We start from the raw sequence: 18,928 nt of genomic DNA, 5'->3' as shown, positions 1-18,928 counted from the left end.
ATCAATAGCCCGATAAAGTATAATTCATTCAGCAGAGCATAAAGCCGCTGCTCCCATGAGCACCCAGTGGTACAATTAACGATATACCTGTGGACTGGGTTCCAATCAGGGGCTGGCTCTCCATATCATCGTGCAAGGCAACCACACTGACTGTGTACTCAGAACCAGGCCTGAGGCCTTTCAGCTCTGCAGTGTCTTCTTCACCATCAGGTGCAGGGAATAGCTCATGGATTCCATCCTCAGGGCTCGAGTAGGTCACCCTGTACCTGGAAACTTGCCCCTGTGGGCTTTCCCAAGCAATTTTGATGGAATCGACATCCACATCAGTGAATGCCAGTCCTTTAGGGCGATCAATGTCTGTTAGGCAAATTAATGGTAAGAGGTTATGTGAAAAGCAAGTTGTGAAATAAGCATTTTTATAACATGCAAAGCAGTTTTGCAGATATCATTTTCTTTGATGAATTAAATTCCAATTAACCCACTATTACATGGAAAATGTCTTGATACTTGCTTAAATATTTTTGGTTTAGAAAATATTTAATGTTGCATCACTTATTAAAACATAGGTGTCCAAGAGGTGCATAGATGCCCTGCAAAATGTCCTCACGATGAGGATTTATTTATGTCAATTTTAAGATATTCCACCAAAATTTGTTTTGCAATGTGATGTTAGTCTCATAGACCTGGATTTTCTATACCTTGGAAGTGGCAAAGTTGATTTTCAATGTTAAATTTAAATTATTAAAATCCTTCTGTAACTCCTCTCCACTTCCCTCCCACATACCAGTATTTACATTAAATGCTGGTCCAGCCACAGTCCTCCGAATGCTCCAGATATAACAGCTGCATGAAGCACACTTCAATCAACTTTACCATCCAGTCATAGAAAAACAGGTCCTAGCAATATAATTTGTAGATGTGATATAGGCAAATAAGATTTTGCTGAGGCCATTTGAGCAAAAGAAATTTAAAGCACAGCAACTAACTATGGTAAATCCCAGAACTTCTTTCCCTATATGTTCGCTGCTTGGCACTGAGAAGGGAAAAAATGTTTATAAGGGACTCAGCTCAAGATACAAACAAATCAAATTGACTTTCCCTGTGTCTAATCGCAAAAGACACGCAGAGGGCATTTGGATGCCTAAGAACAAAATCTGACTTTGAAAATGGAAAATGAGCACTGGTTACATACTGGTTACTGCAGTCTGGACCAGAGGCTGACTCTCTCCATTTTGATTCTGAGCGTAGACACTAATCACATACTCCACTGTGGGCTGCAAGCCTTCGATAGTCATTTCTGTTTGATCTGCAAAGGGAGAGAAAAGCAAATGCAGCATCTATATCATGCACTGTGAGGTCATCCAAGTGACTTTCAGGAGTTCAGTAGTAAATGTGTGGTGGCCTGGATTTTCATTTGCAGAATTATCACGAAAATATGAAGGAGTCAGGCATGGATTTCCTCTTGGACAAACATGTTCACTGCTAACACAAATTACCATATTGAAATAAAGTCTTACCAAACAATAAGCTTCAGAATTTAATAGGAAGCCCCCAATAATGAATAATACTAATCTGAAAAAAAATAAAAATTACTGATTGCCTTAGGATCCTAATTTCGCAAGTACTTTGTATAAAACCAAAAATGAGAGCTAAAAATATCTTTAAAAGTCAGTCAGGCTACCTCTCTCTTCCTGGCGTTCATGACGAACACCATCACAAAGATGCATCTAATAATTTAAGATGTCCACACCATAAAACAGGACTATGCATATAAAAACAGATCCTAAAAATTATCCAAAAATTCTACTGTGGAGGGAGTAGGAAACAATCTTGAGCACAGAATTCACAAACGAAGAAACTGACATAATGATAAATGAGTTAGGTGGCCATTTATTTAAAAAAGCATTCTAGTCTGTTTATTCTTATACATGTGAGATGCTGGCAATTCTCACCTGGACTTGCAGTTTTAGTTTTTGATGGTCCCATGCCATTCTTGGGAGTAGCGGTCACTCTGTAACCTGTAACAGGGGATGTGGAAGGCAGCCACCTGACACTGATACTGTTCTCCTGGACGTCAGTCACTTGCATCTGGGATGGTTTGTCAATTTCTGTAAATGACAACAAGGAGAAATGAGTGAAGCCACAGTCTACAGGAAGAAGACTGGACACGTCCCTGTCATTAGTTACGATACATACAGGATGATCTCTTACAATTAATGACTCCCAGGTGTTTCTTTTGCAGAAACAGAGATAGCTTTTGAGGGTGGGGCAAGCATTTAGATGCCATCACCTATTTTCAAGATGGCTGCTTCATTCACAAAGAAACTACATTCCAGGTAGGTGTTTATCTTCTTACTTTATCAGCTCATTCATTCATTCATTAACAAATATTTATTGAACACCCTCTATGTCTGCCTCTATTGTAAGCGCATGGAAAATATTGATAACAAAATCAGACAACAATCTCTGCCCTTGAGGGTGCTTCCTTGTATATCCGGCTCAAAGTCGGCTTGCTGTGCGTGTTGCTTGGTCTTATTAAAAAAGAAAAGCAACTTACAATGAGAAAAATGAGTGAATATTGTAAAAACTATCAAAGTAAATATGCGTGTGTCATCCCAGAGGAGTTGGTACCTGTTCGATAATCAATAGAAACTGGCTTGCTGCTTGCTGGGCTGTCCCCACGGCCAGTGACAGCATAAACGGTGATGGTGTAGTCCACTCCAGGTTTAAGGCCACTGATGGTAGCTGTAGACTTGCTCCCAGGCACAGTGAACTCCTGCACAGGGCTATTTCCTCCTGTTTGAAAAGAGGGCAGTTCAAACTATGAGGGGCTGAGCGATGATACCAGGGGATTATTGAGTAACTGAATTAACATATTGAGAGCAGCACGTTAAGTCACACCTTTGCTTATTCCCTTTAAAAGGGTGCAATTAATAGGGCTTGAACAGAAAGGTATATTTATTTATGCAAGTGTGTAAAAATTGGGAGAAAACTGCACTTAATGCTATTTTAACATCCAAGCTTTAAAAAGTCACTGAGTTGTTGGTTAACATGAAAAGAGAGAAGAAAGTAAATCCTCAACCCAGGATTGCAAAAATTGTTTCCTTTTTCAAAATTTTAATGGCGCATATTCATGTTAAATAAAATTTTGAAAATACAGAAAAGTGAAAAGAAGAAAAACACAAAGCACTTATTATTTCACCACTGATAATACGTTTGTGAATTTACAATCCTTTCTTCCTCAATTCTACTGTTCCCCCCTCTAGTATTATACAAACAACTTTTTATCTTGATTTTGCCACCAATTATATCATACGTATATTCCACATATTTGTTGGAAAAGACAAGGCTCCACTGAATGGACTTGCCAAACCTCCTTTAATGAGGTGTTTACTCTTGGGCTTTCAGATTACCCACAGCAGAATCTGGCTTCATCAGAATGTGAAACAGTATTTTAGTAACGCACCTGTTTCTCCATAGGTGATCCTGTAATATCTCACTGTGACAGCAGGAGCATCCCAACTGATCAGTAGGCTGTTGGGGGTCGTGGCAATAACTTCCAGGTCCCTTGGAACATCAGAAACTAGAAAGAGGAGCGGGGTGAGGAGTGGGAGGGAGTTTTCATATTTGTAATTTTCGATGATGCCCAGATTTACTCTTTGTTCATTTTCCTGATAATTGCTTTATAATTCTTTCATATAATAATGTAAGTACTATACAAAATTAGCAGAATTAAAAAATATAAACAATTTAAGGTAAGGGGTTAAGGAGTCAATTCAAATTGTGATAAAATGATGATTTTAAATTTATTGAAGGGTTTTTTTCCCTCAATTTATAATTTTGAAAAAATTTAAAACGACATAAAAGTTGCAAAAATAATACAAACATGCATATTCCCGTCCTTTAAGTATTTGCTAACTAGTAATGTTCCTCTCTCTCTCTTTCTCTCTCTCTGTTAATCCATGTGCTACTAGATATCATAATGATACTTCTCTCCTAAGTACTTCAGCATCTATTTCCTAATTACATTAAAATAATTATGTCTTTAAGGGAACTCTGAAATAGAGTGTTTTCTATATTTTGAATATATCTGTAGTTATTAAAATGCATAAATACCTAAATAAGGAGAGAAATTTCTTGGGATAATAAAAAGCATGTTCTTTAATATAGTCTGAGAAGGAGATTTTTCTGTATAAATTCTCTCACTTTCCTCTTCACGTCTCATAGCCATGATCTACTTTTTTGAGATGATGACTCAGACAACACAAAGCTATTTCACAGAAGACATCACCTGCATTGGAAAGTCCTTTGAGTTTCTTTGAAGACCAGAAAACAAGTTACCTGTTGATTGCTGGCCAACCAAGGGGACACTTTCCTCTCTGCCATTAAGCGCAACGATGCTGACCACATATTCCGTCCCTGGATTGAGGTTGGTGAGGGTGATGGAATTCCGAGATGGGGGCACTCGATCTTCTCGAGGTCTTCCACCATTGTGTTCAGGATGATGGCGAATCCTGTAGCCAGTGATGGTGGCTCGAGGAGCAATCCAGTGGACGGTGAAAGAGTTGGCAGTGATATCAGAAAAGTCAATGCCAGTTGGAGAATCAAGACCTGTTTTTTCCACCCCAGGGGAAGCAAGAGAGAGTGAGAGAAAGAGAGAGAGAGAGAAAGACACCAACAGCTTAGAGAGTGAGAAAAAGCATAGGGGAAAGTAACATACATCCCATGTTTCTATTTTTCTCATTAACACAGTGAACTGCCATAAACCTCAGGTTATGATGCACTGATTCTAAGCCACATATAAATTTCAAACTCATAAACTGACTCAGTTCAAAATGGCCAACTCAAGCATTCTCTTCATTTTTCTTTTGCTGTGATCCAAGTGTCATTACAGTAGGTTACGTGTATCATTAAAGTCGGTTTCTACATCATATTTGAAGACTAAGTGTTTAAGAAATTCTGGGAATTGATATTTTCAAATGCTTCAGTGTTCAAGTATTCTATGTTTCTATCCTATAAGTGGATCTCTCAAAGCAAGACAAGATCTGCCCTCTGTCAAGTTAAGTGTTTGGCTCTCAAAGAAGCTTCCTATGCTTGAGGGAATTGATATGTCAACATGGTGATAATGATGCCAAACATAAAACTTTCTAAAACTAAAATAAGACATTATTCTGGACAAATTACGATGTAAGTAATTCCTCATGAATTGAGAATTTAGTGCAGTACAGAAAACTAGCAAAAAGTTAAAGTTTATCTCCAATTCAAATCACTTAACCTCTCTGAGACTTCCAACAATTTCTGTTTCAGTTATAACATTTACTTATTCTATTCGATAGTATATTCAAACCAAATTGAGATATCGGAACTCCTTTTTGGAAGCAAGTGGACTATAACAAATATATTAATAGATATACTAAACCACACTTTGTTAAAGGGAAAAATAGCACTCCTATTTAAGAAAGGACATCATATTATGGGATTCGATTCAAATTCTTTTTTATAGTAAATGAATATTTCCTCAAGTAGAAAAAAGAGATAAACTTGTTGGCTTAGTAAAAAAAAGAAAATACTTATATGACAATGACAGCATTGGGTCCATCATTAGACAGAGCTGCCTAATGAGAAGGAATGTTTGCCATCTCTAAGTAATAGACATTATGAGACACTCTTCTTGGGAAATGTTTTAAAAAGATAGACAACAAAGTTTCTGGACTAAGTTCCATTCTCTCTGGAAGCAGAGAGTAAAATCTTGGTGACAAAGTCAGGGTAATAGCTGAACAGGTGTCTTTTAATTTTTAAGACCAGTGATCAAAAAGTAATGACAAGGCTACAAGCACCACTATCACCACCACAAAAGATGGGGACTCATTTTTAGAAGAAACATCCTATTTTGTCATTTCAAATCGGTAGGTGAAAGCTACTTGATAAGCATATTGCCAACATGACTCACCTGTTTTCTGTCTTCCTCTAAGAGGCGTACTCTCATGTTGTTCATAAACACTGGAGACACTGACTAAATATTCTGTACCAGGCAGGAGATCTGAAGAGGCAAATGAGACTTATTTTAAAATTGTTCTTGAAAGCATGAAAAACCAAAGCAGCCCTGGGACTATGTGAACTTATAAAATGTCCAAGAGTCCAATTCTATAACCTGCTTTTACCTGAGTGAACAACACTACTTGGAGATGGGCTGTCACTAGGTGATAAGGAAGGGTCACCTTGCCCCATAGCATCTCTAAGTCTTGCCCTCGGTTCCACCTCTGTAAATAACTCACTTCCATGAGTGTGACTCAGAGGGCTCTGCAACAATGTGGAGTTGCTGTAACATAGTAATATTTCTATCACTCATTTAATGGTATATCTGTTGAAGGCATGGGATAATGGTGACCTTAGTGCTATAGATTATCATTTACTCCTCAGAATAATCCAGTGAAGTAGCTTGCTACTTTTTTAAAGCAGCTTTACTACCATACAATAAACTGTATGTATTTAAAGCAAACAGTTTGGCAGGTTTTGACAAATGTATACATTTGTGAAACCATCACCACATTATAGATAATGAGCATATCCATTACCTCCGAAAGTCTGGTTTACAATTACTCCCATTTTTTAAATGAGAAAACTGAGGCATAATGAAGTTATCTTCTTTGATGTATTTGCCCAAGATCACACAGGAGTTACCCAGGCCATGACCAATGGTCTTGATAATTAACTTTTACTGGAAAAGTAATACTTCAAAGGGTAAGTGATCAGTTCTGCCATAGTAAGATGAGAACAGAACACAAAAAAAATTACTTACACATTCCTATATATCCTCTTCTCTCATTTTTAGGTACCAAAAAAATGCACAGTATAAGGTTATTAACCATTGAACTACTCACTAAACCCCATTCCCCTCCACATCATCTCCCCTTCGGGCTTTCTAAAGAGGCTCCTGCTGGGGGCTTGGACTCCACTTTCCTCCTTAGCTTTGGCTAAGGGCAATTTACTTAACCACTTGGGACCTCAGTTGCTTCATTTGTAAAATAGGGTCATAATGGCTTCTTTGGGGGGGAATATGGTTACCCTGGGATCTAGAATAGGATCTAGAATAAGTTCTTAGAACACATAATGAACATGTGACAGGTCTGTGGCTACGGTGGGGCAGACACTGGTCCTGAGGCAGGGGCTCCTGTGTAGTGATTGACAGTGCTCGGAACAGAAACAACAGCCCCACTGGTAGGAGATGTAAGGATGCTCTTGCCCTCAGCCACAAAATGAGAAACCAAAACTATGGTCATGCAGAGATGTCTTTCACTTTTTAAAATATGTCGGAAGGACAGAGGGTGTTTTCTGCCCATCGTTTGGTGATGGACCTAAATGTGAGCTATTTTTCCCTTATGTCGAAACTGGCTGTTTGTATGTATGTACTTTATTATGATGAAAATACTGAGAGCAACATTTACTTGAAACATAACACCATGTTGCAGCCCATTTTAATTTTCTTTAATAAAAGATATCTATTTCAAAAGAGTAAGAACTAGAAAAAGACAATTTCCATAAATTGTTGTTTTTATTTTAATGTCAGTTGTTTTCTAAGTCCTCAGTCTTCAGAGAAATCCTGCTAACAGATTCCTTTTGAAATACAAATTAAACGGGTTCTTTCTTCAAAAGAGTATCTTGATCTATCTTGAGTAACCAATTTCTACGTTTTCAAATGCTAAATAGATTCCCTGCTGACACTTTTTAAAAGAATGATAATAAAACAGATATGGTGACACTATTTTCAATCTTCACTTTCTCTCTAAACATTCAGATTTACTCATATAATTTCTCTTGACATATATTTATTTTTATGTGCTTATGTGGAAGCAGAACTTGTTCACTGCTGTTTTTCCACTGATTTTTAAAAAGTTGTAGCTATCAAAATTATGTTAAAATAACGATAACCATGATGACATCTTTCAAAGTCTACAGAGCTGCATGTCAGAGTTGGAGTTTAGTTTCTAGCTCTGTCGTAGCTGTCTTGAGTGTAGTTGCTTCTACCTGATAACTCAGAATTCTTTCTTTCCTTCTGCTCTAGCTTAGTATTTATTGAACAGGTTCATTTGACCACTTACTTGTTAAAACCACTGCGTTGTCTGAAGGAGAAATTGACAATTCTGCAACATCTTCTTCATTTTTCACAGGCGAGTAGCGCACCAAGAAGTTGGTCAATTCAATGGATGGAGGAGGGGCCCAGGTGACACGAATCGTGTCTGGACCAATGTTAGTGAATCGCAGGTCAGTCGGAGGAGGGACAGCTGGTTTCAAATAAGAAGGAAGACTAAGTTAATGTGATTTAAAACCAAAAGCTAATAAAAAATAGCTGGAAAAGTAAAACCAATACTTCATGCATAAAGGAAACGAGTCATAATCATGCAAATAGTCTAAGTCTAATCTAAATCATAGTAAATTATAGTTGACCCTTGAACAACACAGGTTGGAACTGCATGGGTCCACTTATATGTGGGCTTTTTAGTAAATACTGTAAACGTATTTTCTCTTCTTTCTTAACATTTTCTTTTCTCTAGTTTGCTTTATTGAAAGAAAACAGTATATATCCATATAACACAAAATATGTGTTAATTTGACTGTTTGTGTCATTGGTGAGGCTTCTAGTCGACAGTAGCCTATCAGTAGTTAAATTTGGGGGGGACTTAAAAGTTATACGTGGATTTCTGACTGCGAAGAGGTCGGCATCCCTAACCCCCACATTGTTCAAGAGTCACTTATACTGTTAAAAATAAAATACTACACATAGTACTGTTAGGCCCCTTTAACCTTTCTGCCATGAATATATCTTAAACAATAATTTCAATCTACTTTCAAATACATTGATTTTAAGTACATATTAACATCATTTATCCCAGGCTGAAGAGGCTTAAGTTGCCACACAGCAAAGAGAAACATAGCAGTACTTTCCAAGGAAACACATGCACACAGACAAAAAGACAAGAAGGTCCTAAATTTCTCCCGGACATGAGATGACTACAGCTACAATTCCATTCAGTGAATTCTACTTACAAGTGAAGAGGGTTCATGCAAATTGGTTCTCAGCATGTTTCTTACCATGCAGGGCAGAGAACCTTTATAATGTTGCATGCTTGTCCCCAGACTCAGGTTAAAGAGGAGTTTCTTTACCTCTCCACGGCAATGAAACCTAGAATGTTCCAAAGTTACTTTTTCTTCTACCTCAAAACAACCTCCTTCCCCTTCCACTCTACCCTAAATTTCAATGGGTTTTTAGTCAGCTACAAAAAAGGAACGTGGTAGAGTTTATCAAAGAGTAGGAGGAAGAGCAAAATGGTACATTTTGGAAGTATATTTCTTATTAACTGGTGCTCATTATATGATTTTGTATTAATGTTAGATAATTTTAACAAACTACAGGTCTGAAAATTCAATTTACCCTCATCATTTTGTATTTAGTAAATCAGATATCTACATTTCTAGCTTTATCCATATTTGTGGTTAAAGTGAAAGTATACTTAAGACTACTTGAATGTCTTCCTCCAGTAAGTTTAGCATCTGCATTTGACTGCTTGCCACCCCCAATCCACCCGCTCTTAATCTTAGGCAAATTGCTGGCTTTTCCCTTGAAACATCCATATTTAACCAGAGTGACTGGTGGCAGCATGCAACACCATCCATGTCTCAAACACAGAAGTTTTCAAAATTCACCCGTTTGTTGTGTCAGTGTAGTAGGGGCACTCTCTCCGCCATTAATAAGAGTGGTAACGCTGATGTCATAGTCAATGCCGGGCTCCAGCCCTGTAACTGTGTAGTATCCTACTGAGGAGTCCACAAAATCTTCAAAAATAGGGATACCTTCTCCTGCCGCAACTACAGTGATGCGGTACCCAATAATGGTGGAAGAGTTTAGCGGGGTCCACCTCAGGCCGATGCTTGAATCGGTTATGTCAACAAAGCTTAGATCAGTGAGTTGGGGCACCTCTATTGAGTTACGAAGCAAAAAGGGGGGCAAAAGGAAAATAGAGGCAAAAAAAGAGGAAAAAATAAAGCAGTGTACATCAGGTCACTAGTAGTAAAATTGATGGAATGTTAAAGCAATGATGGTAGTATGCGATCTGTTCCAAATTATATGAAAAGACTTCCTGAGCATCGTGAATAGTTTGCTTCCCTGGGAGAATCAAACAGCTTACGATATTCTTTTAGGGATTTTCTTGCATTTCGAAAATGTCTTTAAACAGTACAGTTTGAACCTCTCAGGTTCCTAAAAATTATAGGCCGGTTTAGGATGTCGAAACCATTCCCAGGACCTAGACATAATATCTGCAGTAAGTATCAGCAATGTTTAAAAAAAAATCCAAAAGTTTTTTAGTAGGAAAATAAAGCTTGTATGAAAAAGATTTTTTGTAAAGAAATTGATTGATGAGTTTTTCTTTTTCTCCCCCCCATATAAAAACTCATGACAACCTTATGGCCATAATGCTAAAGCATTATGAATATATGATGAGAAATGTGCCATTTAAAAGCAAATTTAGGTAAAAGATAGATAGGCCTGAGTCCAAGGCCATTGCCAATATTTTAATTCATAATCAAAGTTATTTAATTAGTATTACTAAAAGCATTCTACCAAAAAGTGCAAAGCGGAGCACAGTTTGTTTTCATTCTGTTACAATCCAATTTCGGACAAACAACAAACCTATCCCTAAATAAGTCTTTTCAGTGCTGTCTTTCGACCCTTATGAAAGACCATCCCGAAGGTTTAGTTTTTCTTTTTTTCCCTTTTTCTTTTCTTTTTCAACTTAAAAAAAGAAGGATTCGAAATGGCAAGATGAAGAACTGGATGTGTCAATCAAGTGCTATTTCAGTGTCCACATATGGAGGTAGATACTATTTTATAGGCTGCTGTTGAAAATTGATATGGACTGTGAAACGAGGCACACATGTGCCCGTGGGATGCATTCACCATATTACTTTTAGCCCGTCAGTACTGAGTACAGACACGTGACACCGTTTTAGTAATATTTCCCCTTGAGCAAACAGTACAGTTAATGCCATAGTTGCCACTCCAACACATACTCATCACAGCAGATAGTGCCCCAGTGAAGCACAGACAGGAAAGCAGTGTTAACAGCAAGCAGTTGTCCAAATAGTTGCTTTGCCTTCGTGGTTTTGAAGAGTGCGGTTGGGAGATCAGAACTGAATCCCAACTATATTCGACACACTCAGCCATCTGGAGATTAAGATGTTAAGCCCCACTCTTATTGAAACTGCTATTCTGAGGATAACAGCTTATTTTTCCATTACCTGGAATGATGGTATCAGAGATAGGGGCACTTTCCTTGTCATCTTTGACAGTGTACACACTGACATTGTACTCCAGACCAGGACTCAGGTTTTCAAAAGTGCAGGAACTCTGATCTGCATGGACCACTTCTTCCAGAGAATATCCTTGCTGGCCATTTGTTGGGGTGGTGGTAATTCTATAACCACTGATGTCTGGAGAAAACAGAAAGCAGGGAGTGACTGCATGGAGGATTTGTGACCCAGAGCACATTAAACTGTGGGGAATGATGGACCCATGAAGGGAAATGGGGAAAAGACCTGGCATTTGTTGAGGACTCTACTGTCACTCAGTGCTTACAATAACCCTTCGAGGCAGGTATTAAGATGCTCAGTTTAAAGAAAATCTTGGAAGGGGGAAGTGATTACCAAAGGCTTTCCTGGCTCGAAATTCCACGCTCCTGCTACCACTCTATCCCGATTTTCCTTAATGGATCATCTGCAGGACAGCTGAGGAATATTCCATTTTACCTGCTTGATATGGAATGGCTCTCAACCTTAGGCACATTCCCCAAAGTGGGCCCTCCTAATTTACAAGGTCTGAACCTACGGGATTTACAGGAAAGGACTAAGGAAAGGAGAACAAGTGAAAAACTAAAGTGGCTCTACTTATTCTGGATAAATGATATTAGTTGCTAAAGACTTCAGGAATCATAAAAATAGGCACTAAGAGGATTGAGGAGAGAAAGAGATTCAAATTAGAACAGTGATGAACAGAGATCTTAATGGACAGATTAAAAGTAAAATGAAAAAATATATTTAAGTTAAACTTACCAAGGGCAAGGAAATAATGCTATATTTTGTCATAGGAACAGGGTGAAAACTAAAGTGGTATATACAAGGAAATCCAACTGGATGAGAAATAAATGTTGAGGTTTGCTAGTGACCATGCAGATGACCATCCATTAAAACTAAATATTAATGATCTAGCTTCCAACAAGCATGAAACTTGCCAACTTAAAGTTTCAAATTCCGAGTAATTTGGCTGGAAATAGTATACCTTTGGCTTAAAAAATGTTTCCACAGATAATTAAAATTTCACCAGAATCACTCTACTTTAGAGGGGGATTAAAAAGGATATTCTGAACTAGTTTTATTCTGTGTGATTGCACACATTGATCAGATAATTAGAGATAATAGTCTTAGTTGTGTGCCCAAGCAAATGTAAGAACTACTTTTAAAATTACAGGAAAATTATAATTAGTGAAATAAGCCCTTAAATTAAGAAATACAGCAGTTATGAATGCAATCAATATGAATTGGAACCTCCATTTTTGTTTAATTTCGAATTTTCTCCATTATGAGTATCCTGATATCTCAACAGTGATTCTTCCAATATTCTCTCTATTAAATAATATGATTACATTTCAGTTAATCCTTCTTATTTAAAATTTTCACATGGTTTTGGCAAAGGTCAGGAATATCTAAAATTTCTCCAGTCATTGCCATGGTACATTATACTACTTGAATATTGATATAACTATCTTTACATATTTTTGGATTTTATAAGTAATTTTCAATGTGTAAACAAAGAGTTTAGACAAAAGCTACATTTAAAGCTTTAAAAACAGTCATGGAACTCCATATAACCAAATTTCTCAGAATTGAGTATAAGTAAAATGAACAAACAAAATTGAATATAAGTAAACAAACAAAATTTCTCAGAATTGAGTATAAGTAAAATGAACAAACAAAATTGAGTATAAGTAAAATGAACAAACAATTAAGTTCCAAATATGCAATTTGGGGGGTAAGAAGGAGTCTGAAAAAGTTCTGTTACAATCCCAGTTCTGTAACATTTAAAATTTGTGACTGTGAGTAGATCGATTTTTTTTCCTGAATTTCAGTTTTATTTCATTTTGTAAAATGAAGGTCATTTATATCTATTACTACCCTTAGATTATTGTGGTACAACTCATGACAAAATATTTGTGAAACTTCATTGAATAATAAACTTAGAATCTATAATAACTAATAAAAGGGAAATTACGTGGTATGATTTCAACCATTTCTTTGACAATTTTGAATGCCACTGAGCAAAAGCTACCTTCCAGAATGCTTTTTCTCAGCCCTCATGATTCTCTACAAGCTCAATAAGGGTCTGCCTTGTTCTCTCTCGTGTGAGCTTAATGAACATGCAGTAAAACACCCTATATGTCTCTCTATGATGTATACTCATGTCCTCCTGTATTTTTTATGGAGGGATGGCTACTTAAAGTTCTGACCCTGCATTTCTCTGAAAAGAACGCAGTTTCTAAAGTCTTCATCTTGAAAAAGTATTGCATATCCTTGTGCTCTGATACACCTCAAGCTTACCTGGGGTGGTACTCCTTTCCCAGGAGACTACAAGCACTCCAGTGTCAGGGTTTGCTTCCAGGTGCAAGTTTGTTGGTGGAGACAATGCTATGCAGAAAGAAAATTGCAAATTAAAAGTTAAAGCTAACACAAAGCACTTGGCCTGTGGAATAATTGGAACATGTTCCCCTCTCCTTCCCTTTCTCCTTTCTAACTCTTTTTTTAAAAGAACCAGGAAAAATATAGAAGTTGTACTATAAAACCATGGTGGACAGAAATTCTCTGACAGAATTTTATGATTACTGATTTTTCAATATTATTAAAATTCTTTTCACCTTGGCAGTTCATTAATATTGTTGACATTGAAGAAACAGTTCTGATGCCATGGACTATGTGAGTTGAATTTGCTACTCAGAATTTAGAAATAGCTAATAATATAACTAAGGATGGATCTTTTCCATTAATTTAAATTTTCTCATTTATGAGTATCCTGATATCTCAAGAGTGATTCTTCCAATTAGAAGAATCTAATTAGAATCAAGTTAGAATGACAGTGTTGAGAGAAATTTAAGAGGTATACTGGCCATTATCATAAGTAAAAAGTGATTGATATCAGCTATCTTTTGAAAATGGAACAGTTTTAAGAGAAAAAAAAAAACAGAAAAGAGACAAAGAACTCTTCTTACGTGTCACTACTTTGTTTACAATTGGTTTATCTTTCTCTTGCCCATCTCTAAGGACTGAGATGGTGTAAACGTATTCCACGCCTGGAGTCAGGCCAGACACAACGATGCTTCCTGACTCCGAAGTCACTTCTCGTGGTGCTTCCCCTCCCTGGCTTGGTCGTACACCCAGCTAGAAGAAGGAAAACAAAATAAACACCAAGGACAAATATTTCCGAAGCCGGGCTACTGCCGAGAGGTTGTGGTTATCCTTCATAGAATGAGAACTCCTCAGGAACTGTACAATGTGCCTTTATTAGGGAATGAGTGGGGCCTTACTTTAGCTCAATTAGATAGTTTAGCTGGAAATTCTAAGGGGCTGGGGTGTGGGAGGTATCTTTCAAACTGAATAAAGGTGGCTGTAATGAAAAGTTCCAAAGAAATGTCATTACATACTATTTTGCTTAATAAATCATCTCGCGGTACAAACCAGTACACAAGGGCTTTGGACTACAAAGCAGTTCATTACTATTTTCACTGGAAGAAATCCCCTAGCTCTCTCTTTAATGAGTTATTAATATTCGGTTCACTTTTTAGTTGCCATTTAGAAGCACCAGCTCCTGTAACACTTTATACTGCAAAAACACTCCTTTTGAAGAAGTATGTTCATAGGTTCAACTGCAGGACGATATGTTCCAAAAGGAGAATTAAAATGAATGTGCTCATAATTTTAAATCCTTTTAAACTTTTATTTCAAAAATCTAAGTAATATTGTGTCATTAGTGTTCAATTCTAGGGACATCCTTTGTATGGTGTATGGCTTCTGAAAGTTAGAATGACAGTGTTAAGGGAAATTTAACAGGTATGCTGGCAATCTTCAAAAAGGGCTTCTCTGAATTTAAGCAGCATAACCGTCAATATGGCTATCTGCATTCCTCAAAAAGGAAGTGACTTTTGGTATATTCTTTTCAAACAAACGATCATGTGGATTTAGTCTTGATTTCCAATCATAATAAATAGTTCCCCCCCAAAAAAAGCAACTTTTTTAAACACACTCATTTGTATTCATCACTTTCCTAACATCATCACTTTAAAGAACAGGGATCTATATATCTGCAAGGAAGACCTTAATTCTAACTGCTATTAAGAGATGCGCCCACGGGGCTTTGAACAAGTTCAGATGAAACTGATTGGATGAAAATGTGATTTTTAAGTGACTCAGAGTTTATTTGGTTTTCCTAAATTGGCTTTCATGAATTTGTTGACACCCATGCAGAACAACACAGCAAACAGAGTTTCCTTTATATATTTAAATGTAGTTCCCTGGAGGAAAGAATAGAGAAAATAAGATAACAACAACTAACAGTTCCATATTAATGTCTTATCCTTCTCAAAGCACTTGTCACTGTCTCTGTCCATCCTTCCAGCCATTCAGTGAGGCAGAAGTATTATTATTCCCTAACGATGAGGTTAGAGACGTATGAATGGAAGCAGGTAACAAAACCAGGTCTCCTGACTCCTGAACATCTTGCTTCTACTTCTACCACATTCAGAAACGTGAGGGCACCTCAGGGCTATATCACAAGAGATTAGGAACATCTGTGATTTACCTTAAAACCAATCCTTGGGGCAGGTGTCCATGTAATCACAATAGTGGTCTCAGTCACCTCTGTGTTGTAAGGTGGAATGGAGCCCGTGGGTTGCACTGTGAAATGGAATCAATGCACGTGTCAAAACCTTGGAATCACAGGTGATACACGGGACATAAATAACAAGTACTTTTATTGAAAACCTCATTAATCAGCTTGTGGATCCGCAATGTAACCTATGTTCCTTTGCTGGGTGAGACTTTGGAGTAGGCCACAGCTTCTCCATCTTTCATGTACCACCCAAATCATCTGAGACCTGACTAATATGCAGGTTTATGTCTTTTCATCACGATTGGAATTTGCATTTGATGACAATAAATTCCCTTATAATGTCAGCATGTAAAACTGGTCATCACACACATTGATTGTTATTCTGCTTCTTAATCATTAATTTGAGAACAATGACTAAATTATAGATGATGATCTAAAAATAGCTTTATGCTGCATTATTCCATAATGATGGCCAATTATTTTTGGTTGCAGGAAGAGATGCCATATGAAAGTTAAACAAAATTGGCCACCTTGGATACACTTACAGATTCTAAAGATTCTTTCCTTAAATATGTGAGTACCCATTCAGAATTACAATACTGCAGAAATTTAATATTCTGCCACTAGAATCAGAAATTATAGAATGTTTACTCCCATATCTTAGCATCCTGACACCAGTTATTTCTCTTAGTGAAAATATTACTTTGGAAAAAAAAAAGAAAAAAAGGAAGAAAAAGACTATGTGTACAGAGAGTTAAGACCGACATTTTCAGTAATCCTACAAATGTTATTATCAATTTAGAATTTCTTAAATATAATTGGCTGAACAATTGAATCTTATAATAAGCATTTCAATAACTCGCTTCTATGAAAAAAGTTAGGTCGCAGAAGCCAAGACATTTGAGTAGGGTGAGTCAAATTCAAGGGTTTCAAGTGTGCTGATGGCTGTGGTTATATGCTTAGGGCCTTCACTATTGCTTCCTCTTTACATACCAACCAAATTCTGTACCCACTGGGGCGGGGGGAGGACCTATTAAATGCATGTATACTAAATTATGAATGAATGGCTGGTGAGACAAAAAGTTACTCTCCAGAGTTATACGAATGAAGATTGAAAAGTCTTAAGACTCCAGTCTCTACTCAGCTTCAGTCAATTGTTTTTGCTTTGTCATGTGGGAATTCAGTTCCAGTATTTCAATTCTTCTTCTTTATTTTTTTGTTAGTCTGAATTTTAATGTACAATTTAAAAAATATATTTTTAAAATACTGTGTAGAAAAAAATAAAATATGCACGTGAGCCACTTTGTAATGACCGTTCTACTGGCTGAAATGAAGTACTATTGGTTTAGTGAGCTGTTTCATAAGTATGTTATTATTTTGATGGCATTTGAGGGGAAACTAAGATAGGTGACCTGTGATGCCTTCCCGGTGCCCTGAAATCATACACTACTTGACTGTTGCTGACTTAGCTGAAATGCCATAGCCAGCCCTGTGTGACCATGTTAATGGCCATGAGAAACAATTTAGTAAGCAGCTTCTTTCATTGAACATCTGTGAAAGCCACAAATTTTTCACAAATTACATTCTCCTGGGCTTTAAGGTTGGATATTTTCTATTGCTTGAGCCAGCCACCTAGAATCTTCTGAAGTTTAAGATGGTGCTCTCTGTCTGGGAAGACCATTGCAGGAAAAATCTCCAAACCACAAACCCACAAACTGATGTCAAACAAAGGGTGTGACTGCAAGTATGAGCTATGGGTACTGGCAGGTCTTGTTCAGTGAAGAACAACCTGGCTGTTAAAGAAATAAAATCTGCCTTATTTATAAAGGAGAAAGTTGAATTTCCCTCAGAAACAGCCCCCACCCAGAGTTGCTCTTAAGAATTTAGCAGGAGTTAACAAAATCCAGCAAAGTTATTCCCAGAATTCAGCCTAATAAAACAATAAAAAGCTACAGAAACTTAAAGTAATTTCAAAAATATGCAGGCCCTGTTGATGTTTATAGCCTCTGAGAGAACCTGAAGTTGAAATAAAGTTGTGGAACTTCTTGCTTACGTTGGTTTATTTAAATCTAAGCTTGGTTGATCTGTTTTCAATATCATTCATTCCTCAGTCAGTCATCTATTAAACAAACTTTAAAAAAATATATATATACTAAGTGGAAGGAACTATGTTAATCTTTATCTAATAAAATTAGTTTTGATTATCCTCACTTTAAATATAGTGATATTTTATTTAAATGTATTATGCAGAACATAAAATAACATGTCCAATATACCCGTCTCCAAAAGTACCTGAGATAGCCTATACTGACCCATTCCACTCCACATAATTATTGTTAGTATTATTAAAAATTCTTCTTCTTTTATAAGCACTCTTTCCAACAAAAGAAACTATGTAAAATATATCTTATCTTTAGGGGTGAAAAAGATAACTGTAGAATTATGTGTAGTCAATAAAAGACTACATCTACTGAAATTATCATTCTAATGCAGTGAAGGCCATCCATAAGAAATAGATATTTACGAGTAACACAAAGACATTGATTTCACATTAATAGACGTAATAAGATGCAACATAAAATAGCAAAATTTTAAAATAAATTTCCAAATAAAAAGCAGATTTTACTTGCTGATGAACAGCAATTCCTTAGGAAGAAGACTTCACAAGCTAAATCTCATACACCAAATTTAAAAGGAAATAAATTTTTGGTAAAATGATTTCCCATAGGGAAAAGCTTATAGATAATTTCTTTGGGAAATAATTCCATAGTTGTTTTTGAACTAAGCTTATATTCACTTTTTTTTATATTAACTATATTTTTAAATTGGTCAAAGAGTAAGATTTGTTGAAAGCTTTTAGAAAATTGAAAACTAGTTCATAGATATATATATATCTACACATGCTAAAAAAAGTTATGTCAGGTGCTTCTGTAATTGAAAATGTTAAGTTAAAAATAATTCATGCTCGGCTAGAAATAAAGGGTCTCATAATTCTTTGTA

General features: G+C 36.6%; 1 protein-coding gene across 1 annotated transcript in view; it reads right to left on the bottom strand.

Moving 5' to 3' along the window:
* FN1 (fibronectin 1) overlaps nucleotides 1-18,928 on the bottom strand; it is a 66,520-nt gene that overhangs the window by 18,693 nt on the left and 28,899 nt on the right. The window contains exons 21-33 of the mRNA XM_011358694.2: nucleotides 15,899-15,993; nucleotides 14,313-14,481; nucleotides 13,648-13,734; nucleotides 11,296-11,487; nucleotides 9,703-9,975; nucleotides 8,100-8,282; nucleotides 5,951-6,040; nucleotides 4,342-4,611; nucleotides 3,467-3,583; nucleotides 2,632-2,796; nucleotides 1,953-2,108; nucleotides 1,193-1,306; nucleotides 88-357 (exon numbers count right to left, since the gene is read on the bottom strand). Of these exons, the coding sequence (XP_011356996.1) occupies nucleotides 88-357; nucleotides 1,193-1,306; nucleotides 1,953-2,108; nucleotides 2,632-2,796; nucleotides 3,467-3,583; nucleotides 4,342-4,611; nucleotides 5,951-6,040; nucleotides 8,100-8,282; nucleotides 9,703-9,975; nucleotides 11,296-11,487; nucleotides 13,648-13,734; nucleotides 14,313-14,481; nucleotides 15,899-15,993 (2,181 nt within the window). The remainder of the gene's footprint in view (nucleotides 1-87; nucleotides 358-1,192; nucleotides 1,307-1,952; nucleotides 2,109-2,631; nucleotides 2,797-3,466; nucleotides 3,584-4,341; nucleotides 4,612-5,950; nucleotides 6,041-8,099; nucleotides 8,283-9,702; nucleotides 9,976-11,295; nucleotides 11,488-13,647; nucleotides 13,735-14,312; nucleotides 14,482-15,898; nucleotides 15,994-18,928) is intronic.

This window comes from Pteropus vampyrus, unplaced genomic scaffold (genome assembly GCF_000151845.1).
Source record: "Pteropus vampyrus isolate Shadow unplaced genomic scaffold, Pvam_2.0 Scaffold42, whole genome shotgun sequence".
In the NCBI taxonomy this organism is placed as follows: Eukaryota; Metazoa; Chordata; class Mammalia; order Chiroptera; family Pteropodidae; genus Pteropus; species Pteropus vampyrus.
The sequence above is the reverse complement of the archived record's forward strand: the minus strand, read 5'-3'. Positions and strand labels throughout refer to the sequence as shown.